This window comes from Colobus angolensis, unplaced genomic scaffold (genome assembly GCF_000951035.1).
Source record: "Colobus angolensis palliatus isolate OR3802 unplaced genomic scaffold, Cang.pa_1.0 Scaffold55, whole genome shotgun sequence".
In the NCBI taxonomy this organism is placed as follows: Eukaryota; Metazoa; Chordata; class Mammalia; order Primates; family Cercopithecidae; genus Colobus; species Colobus angolensis.
Window position 1 is genome coordinate 5072611 of NW_012119043.1, and position 17167 is coordinate 5089777.

The window sequence follows — 17167 nt, forward strand, 5'->3', positions numbered from 1 at the left end:
ATCTCAAGGGAACACTTTGATCCAGGTCTAATGGATCACTAAAATCTCTTCTCCCTGCTGAGTGGGTGGAATGTCAACAGCCCAGAGCAACAGTGCCCACAGCAGTGTTCCAAATGTCTTCAGTCTCTCATTCATTCTGCAAATAACCCCAACCTCCAACTCCAGCCCCTGTGACTTGCCAGGTGCTGGCATTACAGCAGCCAGGCAAGGTTCTGCTCTCAAGCAGCTAACATTGCAGCTCAAATAAAAAATAACAAATAGTCCAGGCGTGGTGGCTCACGCCTGTAATTCCAGCACTTTGGGAAACCGAGGCAGGTGGCTCATGAGGTCAGGAGATCAAGACCATCCTGGCTAACATGGTGAAACCCCGTCTCTACTAAAAACGAAAAAAATTAGCCAGGCGTGGTCGCACGCGCCTGTAATCCCAGCTACTCGAGAGGCTGAGCCAGGAAAATTGCTTGAACCCAGGAGGCAGAGGTTGAAGTGAGCTGAGATCGCACTACTGCACTCCAGTCTGGGCGACAGAGAGAGACCCTGTCTCAAAATAAATAAATAAATAATAGGTCATTCCAGAGAGTGACAGATCTAAAAAGAAAATATAAGTTGTCAGTTGCAGTGGCTCATGCCTATCATCCCAAAAACTTGGGAGGCCAAGGTGGGGGGATTGATTGAGCCCAGGAGTTCCAGACCAGCTTGGACAACACAGCAAGACTCCATTTCTACTTTAAAAAAAAAAAAAGGAAATAAGAAAGAAAATTAAAGGGTGTGTAAAGGAGAGCTACTTGGGCAGATAGTAGGGGGCAACCCATCATGGGATGGGCAGGGAAGGGCCAACTGAGCACATAATATTTAAGCTATGGGTCGGGCACAGTGGCTCACACCTGTAATCCCAGCACTCTGGGAGGCCAAGGTAGGTGGATCACCTGAGGTCAGGAGTCAGAGACCACCCTGGCGAAACCCCATTTCTACTGAAAATACAAAAATTAGCCAGGCATGGTGGCGGGCGCCTGTAATCCCAGCTACTTGGGAGGCTGAGGCAGGAGAATTGCTTGAATCCAGGAGGCAGAGGTTGCAGTAAGCCAAGATCGTTATCACTGCACTCCAGCCTGGGCGACAGTGAGACTCTCACAAAATGTATTAAAAAAAATTATAAAATTAAAAATAAAAATCATTTAAGCTATGTTGGACGAGAAGGAGCCAGTTGTGACGATGGAAACTGGGCTGAGGGTGGGCTTTCTGAACCAAGGGGAATGCAAACAGAAAGACCTTAGACACAAATTAGCCAAAACCTTGTATTAGTCCCTTAACTATATACAAACGGGGTGACTTCAACCAACAGCCCTGCATTCCCGCACAGTTCTGGAGGCCATGAGTCCAAAATCAAAGCACTAGCGTGGCTGGGTCCTTCTGAAGGCTCTGAGGGAGAATCTGTTCTGCGCCTCTGTCCTGCCACCTGGAGGCTGCCGGCAATCCTGGGCGATCCTTGGCTCTTACATGCCTCACCCCAATCTCTGCCTGTCTCCACGCTGTCTTCTTTCTGAGTCCTCTCCTCTTTTGATAAGGACAGCCATCATTGGACTGAGGGCCTGCCCTAAATCCAGGATGATTTCATTTCAAGATCCTTAACCAGTTGCATCTACAATGACCCTATTGCTTTTCCTCTTTTTTTTTTTTTTTTTTTTTTAAATACAGGGTCTCTCTGTCGCCCAGGCTGGAGTGCAGTGACGCAAACACCACTCACTGCAGCCTCAACCTCCTGGGCTCAAGTGATCTTCCCTCCTCTGTCTCCCAAGTAACTGGGAACACAGGCACGCAGTACCATCCCCAGCTAATTTTTTAAAGCTTTTTTGTTTATTTTGCTTCATTCCTTTTACGGCTGAATAACAATACAATGGTATGGACAGACCACATTCTGTCTAGCTTGAGAAGACATATAATTGTGAGGTTTTTTTTTTAATTCATAATTGATCTTATACAATATGAATGGCACTGTAATTTACTTTGTTTTTTGTTGGGTTTTTTTTTTTTTCATCTACCAATGCAACGTGGTGAAGTGAGTAAAACTGGTGGGTTCTTTAAAATATAACAGACGCTGTCAGATTATGTCAAGAAACGGAAGCAAGTTATTGTGCGGAACGCTCCACGGGTGATATGCCACTCATTCTCACAACATGCCAAGAAAGGTATTATCAGTATTCGAGACACTAGGAAATTAAGTTTCAAAGAAGTAAAGCAATTGGCTGAGTACCAAGCATATGAAAAGCTCTTCAAAATTAGGTACTGAACGGATGAATATAATTATCAGTGGCCGAGCTGGGGATCTGAACTCAGCTCTGTGCACTTACTTGAAGGTCAACCTCCTGCCTCTGCACACAGAACCAGGACACAGATCTCTGTGCATTTAAAGCAGCTGCTGTTATATGCTGATGGGAAGCGGGGGCAGCATTATAATTACCCACTTTCAGCAGTCCTGGAGGACAAGATCTCTCTCCAGGAGGACAAAATTTTCTAGGGCTGACTAGGAAAACGCATCAAGCATTTGGTAAATGCACGACCTTTGGAGAAAGGACTGTTCTGAATAACTAAGCTAATAATAATCACCCGACATAACCTAATAATAATCACCCGACAGCAATTTCCTGCAAGCTGGTTTCTTAACACACATCTGGCAGTTCATCCGCCTTCCCTCTGCTGCAGACGTGGTTCGTCATTGTCCAGGTGGCAGGAGTGATGGACACTCCAGCATGTGTGAGCATGCACTTTAACCCTTGCTTCACTAAGTCTGGAGGAGACTCTCACAGCAAAAGACCTGCCTGGAACACTAGGAAGGGCACTTAACCCTAAGGCTCCACTCAACGGGCTCACTGGGACATTTTGAAAATGTGAGTCTAAGGCTGGGTGCTGTGGCTCATGCCTGTAATCTCAGCACTTTGGGAGGCCAAAGAGGGCAGATCACGTGAGGTCAGGAGTTTGAGACCAGCCTGGCCAACATGGTGAAACCCCGTTTCTACCAAAAATACAAAAATTAGCTGGGTGTGGTGGCGGGTGCCTGTAATCCCAGCTACTCAGGAGGCTGGGGCAGGAGAATTGCTTGAACCCGGGAGGCAGAGGTAGCAGTGAGCTGAGATGGTGTCACTGCACTTCAGCCTCGGTGCCAAAGGGAGACTCTGTCAAAAGAAGGAAGAAAGGAAAGAAGGAAGGGAGGGAGGGAGGGAGGGAGGGAAAGAAGATGTGAGTCTGCATCTCACTAGCTAAGTAACACTGAGCAAGGAACTTCGCCTCTCTTCGGAGCGGGTGTGAGAATGAAGGAAAACCACAAGATGAACGGGCCAGCAGTGTGCCTTGTTTATAACTGAGGCTCAGGAACAGAGGGCCCCCTCCCACACTCCCCCAGCTACCATCTCTTCGCAGCCCTGCCAAGAAGGGCTGGCTTTCTTTCCCCTTATCTGGTGACCTATTACTGTGTTGCAAACCACCTCAAAATTTGTGGCACAAATAATAACCCTTTTGGGGCCATCTGGGCTGCTGTAACAGAATACCATACATGGGGTGGCTGATAAACAAACACATTCATTTCTCATTGTTCTAGGGGCTGCAAAGTCCAAAATCAAGGCACTGGCAGGTTCTGTGCCCAATTCTTGGTCACAGATGGCTGTCTTTTTGCTGTGTCCTCACATGATAGAAGGGGTGAGGCAGCTCTTTGTAGGGGCACTAATACCCTATAAAATATTATAGGTTTGATAAGAGGAGGGATGCAATCTGACTTTTGATTTTAAAGGGTCATACCCCCTGGTTTAAATTTGAAGACAAAACTCCCAAGGGTGAGAACAATGCCTTCCTAGTGCCCTCCCCACCACCCAACATCCTCTGGGCATAACTGAGAGAACCCTCAGTGAACTAGAGAGAAAACTATGAATAGAATCTGGTCGCAAGACACCCAGCTGACTCCTGTGTACTGTCCTGGGGGATTTCAGAAAACATAATCTGTTTCTTAAAAAAAAAAAAAAAAGTCTTATTTGTGTTGCTTAGTCACCCTATCAACTCTCCACGTTTTATCATCAGTAACCGTGAAATTGATGTTGATTTAATTCTGTTTTGAAAAGACAAAAAAAAAAGTAATTTAGACAAAGGTTGCCAGCTGAGACCATGTATGTGCATGTGTGTACACGTGAGCACACAGGGATATAGATTTTACATATGTGGACTTTACACATGTTCCTGTGTGTATATTTGTGTGTTCACTGACATGTCTGAGAGTAGACACCACTGTGTGTGTCTGGGCATGTCTGTGAACACATCAGTGTGGTGTATATCCCTGGCAGCTCCCCATCTCACGCACAATAAAATCCAAAGTTCTTACAATGTCGCAAAAGTTCTAACCCTGGCTACCTATGTATCCTCGTTTCCTACAGCCCATCCCCTGGCTTACTTCATTGTGGCCAGGCTGACTTCCATGATGTCACTGAACACACAGGTTGAGAAAAGGGCCAATATCACTGACTGTACTTTTTCTAAAAATGCAGTGACTCAGGCAAGAGATGTGAGAACCGGTGCTCTCTCCTGCTCATCCTCTTCAGGGCATTCTTCGGAGGGCTGTGCTCAGTCACCAACTCAGAGGCTTTGTGAAATTCTGCAGGCAAGAAAATACGAGCAAACATGGATTCTTATGTTTGCCACTTTGTCCCACCCCCTTGGTGTTGGAAATTTGATGAGCGTATGAATTAATGAAATCACTACCACCTATTAATAACAACGAATACTGGCTGGACGTGGTGGCTCATGCCTGTAATTTATGAGCTTTGGGAGGCCGATGCAGGAGGACTGCTTGAAGCCAGGAGTTTGAAGCCAGCCTGGGCAACATAACAAGACACAGTCCCTACCAGAAAAAAAAAAAAAAAAAAAAGGTGCCACGCAACTGTAGTCCCAGCTACTAGAGAGGCTGAAACAGAAGGATTCCTTGAGCCCAGGCGTTCAAGGCTGCAGCGAGCTAAAACTGCGCCACTACACTCCAGCCTGGGTGACAGAGCAAGACCATCTTAGAAAAATAAATAAACAAACAAACGAATGGGTACTAAGAGATGGATAACGATTACACTCGCGATAATAAATGCAGTAGCATGCTGGTTAAATAGCACAGGCTCTGGATCCCACACCCCGGGTGAATCCAGGTTTTACCATTTAGTAGTTGGGCGAGTTATTTAACTCCTATTTAACTCCTTTAGAGGAATGAGTTTGGCCACACACGTGCGGAGATGTTCCCACCTACGCGGGTCTCCTCAGCAAACACGTCTCACCTGCGACCAGCGCGAAGGCTACACCGTCGGCAACCCCCGCACGCATGCGCGGCCCGGGCAGGTAGGTGGAGCCACGGTACGCTGCGGTCAGATGGTTGCACGAGGGGGCGGGGCCGCGCCTGCGCAGACCGCCTGTTATGGCGGCCGCCTATGTCCCACAGAGAGCGGGGTCGGATGGGACCCCAGTCTGAGCCCCGCGGCGGGTAAGTGACTGGGAGAAGAGGCAGGACAGGGTAGGGTGCAAGGAACCTCCTGGCGCCGAGCCTGACTTTGAAATCCGAGCTCCCACGGATCTGAGGCCCAGATCCCTGAGGCCCGACCCCACTCAGGCTGTTTCCCCTTGTGAACACAGGTGTTGGGGGAAGAAGTCCACGTCCTCACCTGGGTTTCCGTCTTGGGTCCAGGCACCTCTCCTTCGGTTCCAGATTAGGAAGGGAGGGTAGTACCCGACCTGTGACTCTCTTTTGAGAGGGCAATAGTTAACCCACAAGAGTGGCGTTAGGAAGGCGACGAGACAAAGAGGACGAGGAGCCCCTCACTATGACCCTGCGCGCCGTGGCCAGGCAACGTTTTTCCCACCCCAACACAGGCGTTCACACCCTACCCTTCGTTATCCACTCCTGGCCTAAATGGTTATGGGATCGCGCCAAATTCCTGATTGTTGAGTGAGTTGCACTTACCAGAAAGAAAGAGGAGGGAAGTTATTTCAACACCGTTATCCCGGCCAACTGCTTATTTGGGACAACTGACTGGGGACCTATAGGAGAGGAAGGCTGGCAGCGTCTCAGTCTAGTCCCCACAGCCTTAGAAGAGCCAAGAACACGTTAGCTCCTGCTGCAGGGATGAGCCTGCAGCCCTATGGAGAGGTGGCGGGGCGGGTCCCCGGATCTGCAACCTGGGGCTCCTTTCTCAGCTCTGCCCAGTGAAGAGAGGAACCCCAAATCCATACAGACCCTGCATTCCCGGAGGGAGACTTTTCCTGACTAGAGAAACTGTTACCTTTTTTCTTTCTTCCCCGCATTCACTTTAATCATCATTACATTGCTATAATGATAGTACTTACTATTGTTGCTTATTGAACGTTTACTATATGTCGTGAGCCCTAAAAGTGATCATTGTCTCATTTACTCCTCACACAGGCCCTGAGGTAGGTTCAAGAGGGCCTCCTTATTGCCAGAGAGCTGATTCTAGGGAAAACCACTTAAAGGGAGTCTCCTTCCCCTGGGACTTACATTGCAGTGTGCCATTCCTTGGGAAGCCTGGTTGGATTGAATATAAAAATGGAAAATTTAATTAGAGATTAAGAATTTGAGTTTCTTTTTTGTCTGTACTTAAAATTTAGTGTGTAAAATTATGCTCACTTTTGGAAAAAGCAAAGAACAGTGATTCTTCTGGGATGTAAGTTTTCCAACAAAATTGCACTACAGGCCATGCGTGGTGCCTCATGCCTGTAATCCCAGCACTTTGGGGGAGGCCAAGGTGGATAGATCACCTGAGGTCAGGAGTTCAAGACTAGCCTGGCCAACGTGGCAAATCCCTATCTCTACTAAAAATACAAAAATTAGCTGGGCATGGTGGTGTGTGCCTGTAGTCCCAGTTACTTGGGACGCTGAGGTAGGATCACTTGAGCCCAGGGGGCGGAGGTTGTAGTGAGCCGAGATGGCACCACTGCACTCCAGCGTGAGCAACAGAGTGAGACTCTGTCTCAGGAAAAAAAAAAAAAAATGCACTGTGGCGAAAAAAGAAACAGCATCCTTTGGTTCCATTTTAAAAGAAATGGCTTTTGATTTTTGATTTTTACAGCAATATTAGAAACAGCAACTATATGTGAAAGTTCTCCGTTTTCCCCCAGGACATCTCTAAGTCCTGAGAGAACTTGATCGCCTTTGAAATAAGTGGTAGGTATAAGCTGTATTTTTCTCTTCCGGAATCTGGTCTAATTTTGCCAGTCCCATTGATGAACAGTGTTTGCCTGAAGGTCCAGCACTTTCAATGACACCATGAAATTCTGCATTGATTTGCCAGATTCACAGACTTTCTTCAGAACCCACTTGCATTTTGATGGCTTTATAGTGTTGACTGGGAAAGCTAGCACGGAGACCAATAAGGAATCATCTTTTTCCTAAAAAATTTTTTGTTGGTACAGCTTTTGCTACCCCACAGCAAGCACTTAAATGTAGGAACTCCGGCAGTGTACTGGGATGGTTAGGACAGCCTGAGTCATGATGACCTCTTTTTGCAGTTGAAGAAATGGGGGCCCGGCGAGATTTCATGACGTGCCTAGGGAACACATCTACCCAGGTAGGAACAGCTTCTGTAGGCAGTCAGGGGTTACAGGCAGGTTTGGGTCGAATACCTGAAACCAACCCCAGGACAAGGAGGTTGCTGGTGTTTTATTAACACCTATTGTGAGCCCAGGACTCTGCTCAGCACTTTACCCACCCAGTAACACTGCATGAGATTGTGGCTGAAGAAACAGATGCAGAGAGGTGAAGTATTTTCCTGAGATCACATGGCTAGGAGGTGAGAGACCAGGGATCCCCTCCTGGTCTGTCCAATTTGAAAGCCCATCAGACTACTGCTGTTTGATGATACTTTTGCATGAGGTGAAACGTGTTTGGAGGGAGATCCCCCCCTGTTTTTGACCACTTTGCCTCAGCCATGGTTTTCCAAGTTTTAGTTATTAATGTATCACCTGCATAATTTTTCTGTATCTCTGTATCACCTGTGTAGTGATTCCCTTAATTACTTTTCCTTTAAATCCACTCACCTTTTTGTTTTTGTTTTTGTTTTTGTTTTTGAGAGAGGGTCTTGCTCTGTCTCCCAGGCTGGACTACAGGCTGCAGCGGCGCATTCTCGGCTCACTGCAACACCTGCCTTTTGGACTCAGGTGATCCTCCCACCTCAGCCCCCCAAGTAGCTGGGACTACCGGCGTTCGCCACCACACCCGGCTAATTCCATTCACCTTTTTAAATTCAGTAGCAGAGCTTTAGGCCAGGCATGATGGCTCACGCCTGTAACGCCAGCACTTTGGGAAGCTGAGGTGAGAGGATCGCTTGAGTCCAAGGATTTGAGACCAGCCTGGGAAACATAGTGAGACCCTCGTCTCTACAAAAAAAAAAAATTTAATGCCAAGCATGGTGGCATAGCTGTCGTCCTAACTACTGGGGAGGTTGAGGCAGGAGGATCGCGTGAACCCAGAAGTTTGAGACTGCAGTGAGCTGTGATTGCACACTGTGCTCCAGCCTGGGCAACAGAGCAAGCCCCTGTCTCTAAAAAGAAATGTTTAAAAATAAAACATAGTTTAAAATAGGAAAGCTTTATAACAATAAATGATATGGGGACAGAAAATAACAGCTTCTAGAATTAAAAAGAAAGAGTAAAGGGCCATAACAACTAAATGCAAAGTGTAAATTGTGATTAGATACGAGTTTGGGGGTGGGGAAAGCCTCAAAGACCTTTGGGAGACAGGTAGAGGAAATTGACTTTAAATGCTATTAGGGAATTATTAATTAGATTTGTTAATGGTCTTATGGTTATATAGGGAAATGCTCTTAGGGGACAGACATTAAAAATTTAGGGGCAAAATGTCATGATGTCTTCAGTGTACTCTCAGCTCAAGGAGAAGAAACCAGAGAGGGCAGGCACATGTGGCAAAATGGTGACGATCACTGAATCTAAGCAGTAGTTCTATGGTTATGATATTCCCCTATATCCTTACTGTTTGAAATTTTTTGTAAAAGTTGAAAAAAATAAGAAGGGAAAGGAAACTTTATAAATGGAAATGCATGTCCCTTGCTATAAATAAAAGGTTACTATGAAAATGAATATATGAATGAATAGAAAATGAATATAATGAGTGAAATGAATATAATGAATATAAACAAAATAACACAATTAATTTCCAGCTGGATTCTCTTCCCTGGCCGAGTCTCTGAGACCTTCTCCCAGGGTGATGCAAAACTGCTGGCTACCAGCTTGAGCCTGTCTGCAGTATCTCCTCTGGGACCTGCCATGCTGAGAACCCGTTCTCACCTCTGAGGGGCTCCTGTCCCAGGACTAAGGTGGAGCCTGGGCCATGGTGCAGCTAGCTCCTGCTGCAGCCATGGACGAGGTCACCTTTAGAAGCGACACTGTGCTGTCAGACGTCCACCTCTACACCCCGAACCATAGACACCTCATGGTACGACTGAACAGCGTGGGGCAGCCAGGTAAGGTCCTGGGCCCAGGTGCCCTGCGGATCCTGTTTTGTTTTCTGCTTTCTCATACTCATCTTTTTGGGGAAAACATTGGGAAGACTGGATTATGTAACTGTGAGACCACTTCTTAAGTGCCCTTTTTTTTCTTTATTATGATTTTTTTTAAAACCTTGTACTCTGCAATTTTTGTGTGTGCGGTTTGTTTTGCTTTGTTTTGTTTGCTTTTTTTTAAAGACAGTCTCACTCTGTCACCCAGTCTGGTCTGGAGTGCAGTGGCACAGTCATGGCTCACTGCAGCCTCAAACTCCTGGACTCAAGTGATCCTCCTTCCCCTGCCTCTGGAGTAGCTGGAACTACAGGCTCACATCACCACACCTGGCTGATTTTTATTTTGTAGAGATGGAGTCTTGCTATGTTGCCCAGGCTGGTTTTGAACTCCAGGCCTGAAGCAAGCCTTCCACCTTAGCCTCTTGAGTCCCTGGGATTGCAGGCAAGCTGCTGTCCCCCCCCCCCCCACTTTCATTAAGCAAACTCCTGTGCTTTCCTGAGTACCTATTGCGCACCTGGCCCAGGACTTGATGCTGGGAATGCAGATAGGAATGAGCCAAACTTTACCGTCAGCAAGCCCAGGGTCTGGTGGGGAGACAGAGTGCTGGGGCTCCATCTGTCCCGTCTGCTCTTTTTTTTTTGTTTGAGTCGGAATCTTGCTCTGTCGCCCAGTGGGGAATGCAGTGGCGCGACCTCGGCTCACTGCAACCTCCACCTCCTGGGTTCAAGCGACTCTCCTGCCTCAGCCTCCCGAGTAGCTGGGATTACAGGCACCTGCCACCACGCCCAGCTAATTTTTGTATTTTTAGTACAGACAGGGTTTCACCATGTTGGTCAGGCTGGTCTCGAACTTCTAACCTCAGGTGATCCACCCACCGCGGCCTCCCAAAGTGCTGGGATGACAGGTGTGAGCCACTGCATCTAGCCCTGTCCTCTACTTTTTATCCCCACTCCCTTTGCCCTAGTCCATCCACCTCCGTTGCTTGCCTGGCTGCCTCTGTCTTCTCCCACTGAGTTCACTGCTGCACACCCTCCCCACTTATCTCTGCAGCAGCCAAGGACATCTTTTGAAAATGCAGATCAAATCACAGCACTTCCTGAGTTAGACCTCCAGTGGCTTTCCATTGCTCTCAGAATAATATCCAGGTTCCTCAACTTGGTCTGTGAGGCCAGCCTGACCCAGCCTCTGCTTGTGTGCCTTCCCTTATGTCACTCTCCCTTGCTCTTCTTTTTTTTTTTTTTTTTTTTTTTGAGACGGAGTCTCGCTCTGTCACCCAGGCTGGAGTGCAGTGACCGGATCTCAGCTCACTGCAAGCTCCGCCTCCCGGGTTCACGCCATTCTCCTGCCTCAGCCTCCCGAGGAGCTGGGACTACAGGTGCCCGCCAACACACCCGGCTAATTTTTTGTGTTTTAGTAGAGACGGGGTTTCACCGTGTTAGCCAGGATGGTCTCGATCTCCTGACCTTGTGATCCGCCCGTCTCGGCCTCCCAAAGTGCTGGGATTACAGGCTCCCTTGCTCTTCTGTAGCCACTGTCAGTTTCTTTCTGTCCCTCAAACACAGGGAGGGGAGGGAGGCAACCGTAAGATACAAGGCCAGGGAGGAAACACCTGCTTTCCTTCTCTCCCTGACTCCTCAAGTATCATCTCCGCAGACAGCCCATCCCTGGCCACCATCCCTCACTCCAGCTACCATGTATTAGCTTGTTAAGGTGTGACTGTTAATAATTCCCATTGCCCTCCTGCCCTAATTTGGATGGTACATTATACCAGAGGTATACAGACTGCAGCCTGTGAGCCAAATCTGGCCTGCAGCTATTTTTATAAATAAATAGTGTTATGAAGCCACAGCTATGCCCATTCATTTACGTGTTCTTATAGCTGCTTTTGTGCTATAAGGGCAGAGTTGAGGAGTTGCAACAAAGATCACGGGGCCCACAAAGCTTGAAAATAGATACATTTTATGAGACAGGGTCTCATTCTGTCACCCAAGCTGGAGTGCAGTGGTGCAGTCTTGACTCACTACAGCCTCGACCTCCCCAGGCTCAGGGGATCCTCCCACCTCAGCCTTCTAAGTAACTGGGACTATAGGCACATGCCACCACACCCAGATAATTTTTTTGTAGAGAAGGGGTTTTACAATGTTGCCCAGGCTGGTCTCGAATTCCTGGGCTCAAGAAATCTGCCTGTCTTGGCTTCCCAAAGTGCTGGAATTACAGGTGTGAGCCACCATGCCCAGCCAAAAAACTTTTTCATCTAACCTATTACAGGAAAAGTTTGCTCACCCCTGCCTTATATGGTTGCCACATCTGTGTCACACAGAATTCAGTTTTACTATATTCCTGGTAATTAACACAGCCTGTAATTATCTTGTTTACTTGCTTAATGTTTGTTCCCCAACTTCACTCCTAAAATGTAAGGCCCTAACATATCAAATTCTGCTTTGTACCCCCAGCACCTAGCATGGTACTTGGCACATAGTGAGTGTTCAGTGATGAATGGATGGATGATGGAACAGATCCGAAAACTGGCATAAGCCCGGGATGCTGTGGGAGCTTAGAGGAGAGGCCCCTGAGCTCATTCCTAAAAGTTGTGTGGCCTTGCTCAGCTCGCTCCTCTCAGCCTCAGTTTCTGGGTCTGTAAGATGAAGCTGATCATGCTGTCTTCACAGCGATTGTGGAGATTAAATGAGATGACATGAGCCGAGTGCCTCATAGATCCTCAGGAAATGGGGCTGCTCTTGGTAGTGGCCCCCGCTTCCCAGCTGGTGGTGGTCACAGCTGAATCAAGTGGCCTTTTCTGCTGGCATTAGTATATCTCTACCTGGCCTTTACAAATCTTTCCTGTTGGTAATCAGATATTCTCAAAGAAGAGGAAGGTAGAAAAGAAAACATGTTGGAATTCTCATTTTGCGTTTTTTGCCTTTCAGTTTTCCTGTCCCAATTCAAGCTTCTATGGAGCCAAGACTCTTGGACAGATTCAGGGGCCAAGGGTGGCAATCACGGAGATGTTCACACCAAGGAGCCTCCTTCTGCCGAGACAGGCAGCACAGGGTCCCCTCCAAGAAGTGGCCACAGTAATGAGGGTTTCTCCCTCCAGGCCGGGGCTGACACCACCAGCCGGGAAGTGGCTGAAGCTCATCTGGATGAGGATGGAGATTTGGACGTGGTAAGAAGACCACGAGCCGCTTCTGATCCCTACCCAGCAGGGCCTCCGAGAGACAAGGTACATCCCATGATTCTAGCGCAGGAAGAAGACGACATCCTGGGAGAGGAAGCACAAGGCAGCCCCCACGATATCATCAGAATAGGTAAATAGAGGTGTGGTGTGGCCCACCTGTCACCAAGGTGACTCCACAGTGTCGCTGCTCAGGGCTCAGCATGATCTGAGTGTTGACTCTGCAGGCCCAGGCAGCACAGGTTATGAGAACCAGCTTGGGTGAGACTGGGGAAGCTCTCTACAACTCCTACCCGGCTCACACCACCACAGCCTCACCCTGTGCGCTTTCTCCTCTGTACTGTGCCTCCTTCCTAGAGTGCTTGCCCCCAGCCTCTGCTCCCTTAACATGTTCCCCATTGCCGTACAGTTTCCAGCTCAGCCACACCTCCTCCAGGAAGCCTCCCTGCTGCCGCCTCCCGCATCTGTGCTCTGCTCTAACTCAGCATGTTGAGGGTGTGGGACAGGCTTGGCCTGGCTGGGCTGGCAGTAGGGAGCCACGGGAGGTTCTGGAGCTGGAGTGTGGCAGAGGGAGAGGGATGTAAATGAAAGTGAATGGGGCATAGACCAGTCAGATGGACTGGGAGCTAGAAGCCAGGCAAGAAAGAGGAGGTGATGAAGTGGCGGGAAAAGTGGGATGGGGAGAGGTTTGGACAGATACTCAGAGGTGGGATCAAAGAGGAACTGCTACCCAGGTATTGGGGCAGAGCAGAGGGGTTTGGTGACTCTAGGATATGAAATGTAGGGACCTGGCACTCTAGAAGCACCAGCACCGGTAGGGAACTAGGCCAGGAAGTGATCGGTGCTGGTAACACCTATTGTGTTTTGGATATCTTCACTATTTTCGAGTGGCTTAGTCTGTACAGCCCCGCCTGAGCGGGTGCACGGATGAGGAAGTGACAGGCCTAGTGCCATGCAGCTTGGTGGTGGTGAGCGAGCTTCAAATCCATGCAGTGTCCACACCAGGGCTTTGCCTCCCCCTGGCGCTGCTCATTTGGGGAGCAGATCTGTGATTTGAGGCTGTTCATTGAGATCCAGGGTCCCTGGTGGTGTCTGAGTTCCCAGGGAAAGGCCTCCCCCAGCACTGGCCTTGGTCAGAGAATGGGGGTCAGTGGGTCACTCTGAAAAACAGACCAAACAGCAGCTCTGTATCTATCTGCTCAGCAAACGTTACTGAGCGCCTGCACAGTGGTACCAGGCAGCCTCTGTTCTAGACTGTCCCAGAGAGGGCGACATGGAACTCACACCAGAACCCTGCTCCGTGTATCCCATGGGTGACCTCTGCCCTCATGGCCTCTGCAGGTAGGGATAAATATTCCCATTTCACAGAGGAAGAGACTGAGGCTCAGCAAGGTTGAGGAACTTGCCTGGGGTCACACAGCTAGTCAGTGGCAGAGCTGAGACTTGTACCCAGGTCTGTCTGACGCCACAGCCTGTGCTCTCATTCCACACCATCAGGGCAGAGCATTCGAAAGAGGCTTGGCAAGTCCTGCTTCTCAGGGGCACCGATGATGGCTCATTTCCCTCTGAGCGCTCACTGTTATTAGCCTCCCTGAGCTGGGGAGCAAACCTGTCAGTTACTCCACAGTCAATGTTGTGTCTCTAGTGAATGTTCTGGAAATTTACCATCATATGAGCTAAGAACAAAGTCCCTCGAGAAGGGGTCAACCTACGACCAGCTTCCCCGCCTGCCCTGTTCCGGTGACCTCATGTTGAGGCCCCCTTGTCTGTACACCTGGAAGTTCACATTTTCAGCTGTCAGTCGCTCCCTACATGCCCTGAGGGAGGAGAGTGGAAAGGTGGCTAATGCATGAACCTAGGTGGTAACTCGTGATTATTTCAGACTGGCTAGATCACTTCCATCTGCAAAACTCGATCTAATCCTGCAGGGCTAGATTTTGAGCCCAGCTCCATCTTCACAAGCCAGGTGACCAGAGACAAGTGTCTTACCCACTCAGAACCACATGGGGTCAGGGGGGCCACTCTCCCTGGATTTTAGTGATACTTTAGTGAAACATGCCCCGTGAGTGCCAGGAGCAGGGCCTGGGCAGAGCGGATGGTAAGCAGACGTCACTCTCCTCACCCTCTTCCTCTGACCCATAAATCAGTCCATTTTCTTCAAGTTAGAGACCCGTTTGAGAAACTGGTTTTTCTAAAGAAAAAGAAAAATATGTGTTTTCTTAACTATTCCAAGGGATTGACAAACCCTTAAAAAGTTTATCCAGGGATCTGCTGGGAATCCACAGACCCTGGATTCTAAGGAAATTATGTTCAGTTCCCCCATTGTAGAAAGAAACTGAGACCCTGAGAGAACTCGAGAGAGGCGGGGCTCGAACTCAGGCCGTCAGACTCTTGAGTCCCGTGCCTTCCTGCTGGAGAACTGGGCGAGTCACTTAGCCTCTCTGAGCTCAGTTTCCTTGTCCGTACAGCGGGTACAGCCTCCTTCAGTTGTGAGGAATTAAGAGAGATGGCACATACAAAGCTCTTGGCATAGTGCCTAGCACGGATTCAGTGTTCCATAAATGTGAGCGCCGTCCTGGGGACTGGCCAAAGCTGGGAGGAGGGAGACTGGCTGATGAAGAGTCTAGGTTCCTGCAGGTCTAGAGACCCAGTTTGCAAATGAGGTAAAGCGTAATTCTAGAATCTGATAAGGACAGGTGAGATTCTAACACTGTCTCATCCCATTGCTAGCCCTAGAGTTTCTCATGGGGATAGTTCCTCAGGCTGGCCTTTTATGTTCTCATGATACCTTTGGAATTATTTAAATGTATATAAACTCTGACTTTTCATAGGAGTGGGAGCCACAAGATGGCCCTGGATAGGGAGGTCCCTAAGTCACCTGGGCCTCCACCCCTAGACTGAATCCTCCTTCCTCACCCCTACGCAGCCGCCTGGACTGGACCGGGCCCGGCCCAGGGCAGGCATACTGGGTATTTGTTGTGATCTCTGACTATCCGATGAGTCATGAAGAAGCGTATTTACCCGTTCAAACACTAGCAATAGCCTGAAACAGGGCAGGGGTCAGGTAGACCTCGGAATCTCTGCACTCCAGACTCCAGGATGTCAGACACAAGAAAGGAGAGTGCCCTTGAGGTTGACCACACTCGGCTTCCTGGGGAATTCATTCTGGCTTTTTCCTTCTGGTCCCAGGGAATCACACAGCGTCCACTTCCTCCTTTGATCTGTCCCTGAGCCTTTCGTTCTCTCCCTTGTTAATTTGCCCTGGTGTTTTCTCATGTCATCAGCATCAGCAGAAAGCACATCTTAGGTCAGTTTTTGGTCAGACTCCGAAACGACTTCATTTTAAATCCTCTTTTATTTCTATTTGGCTTTAGAAAAACATGGGTCTCACTTTGTTACCCAGGCTGGTCTCAAACTCCTGGCTTCAGGCAATCTCCCACCTTAGCCTCCCAAAGTATTGGGATTATAGATGTGAGCCACTGTACCCAGTCATCTCGACACATTTTGATCTAATTAGATGTTTTTTTCTCAGACTATGACCTTGGGCTGGTCATGTCCCCCTCTGGGCTTCAGTGACCTCCACCTGTGCAAGGGCTAGGGGCCTTGACCACCTCAGTGGTTTTCAGATGTTTGCCGAGCCTGCGCTCTCAGAAGTGCTGTCTGATTAAACCCTGTTACAGCCTTAGAAATGAGGGATGAAGCTACTTGTACATTTTGCAGAAGAGGAAACTGGCTCTGTCTCCAAGAAGTTAAGTGACTCGTCACCCAGCTAGGAGATGACAAAACTGACTTCTCATGCAGGTCTCTGACCTCAGAGTCCTCATTCTCCCTCAAGGGAAGCTGGCCACCCCTTGAGGACAGCTAGGAGGCAGAACTTATGTCCATGAGACCCCTGGGAGGAAGTGACCAATCACATGGGACCGAGATCGCTCTGGGAGGGTTCCCCTGGCAGCAGGAACCCTTAGGACAGCTGGGGTTAGGGAGCAGACGGCGAGGAGGAAGCTTTCCCAGGCCAATGGAGGGAGAGGAGAGGAGAGGAGGCTAATGAGCCACACACAGGAGATGGCATGGGTGGGACTGGGGAAGAAGAACTGGGCAGGGGCGCTGACACAGAGAGCCTGGGGCAGGGGTGTAGACCACAGACACCCCTTCCCTTCCACGCACAAGCACACAAGCCTTCAGCCTGCCTAGCGAGTCCCTGTGCCTTTCATCCTGAAGGCTCTGCCCCAAGCTTTTAAACCACGTCCCTAGCATGGTTCAGATTCTTCATCTCCCTTCCCCAAGCAAGCTGAAGAGCCAGAAAAGGCCAGGCACGGTGGCTCACACCTATGATCCCCCTTCGGGAGGCCAAAGCAGTGGATCCCTTGAGCCCAGGGGTTTGAGACCAGCCATGGCAACATGATGAGACCCTACCTCTACAAAAACTACAAACTAAAAGAATTTAGCGGC

General features: G+C 48.9%; 1 protein-coding gene across 1 annotated transcript in view; it reads left to right on the forward strand.

Moving 5' to 3' along the window:
• Positions 1–5361: 5361 nt before the first annotated feature.
• The window catches only part of METTL22 (methyltransferase like 22), a 25453-nt gene continuing 13647 nt past the window's right edge, over positions 5362–17167 (forward strand). The window contains exons 1-3 of the mRNA XM_011961377.1: positions 5362–5497; positions 9204–9506; positions 12471–12851. Coding sequence (XP_011816767.1) covers positions 9374–9506; positions 12471–12851 — 514 coding nt within the window. The 5' untranslated portion in view covers positions 5362–5497; positions 9204–9373. The remainder of the gene's footprint in view (positions 5498–9203; positions 9507–12470; positions 12852–17167) is intronic.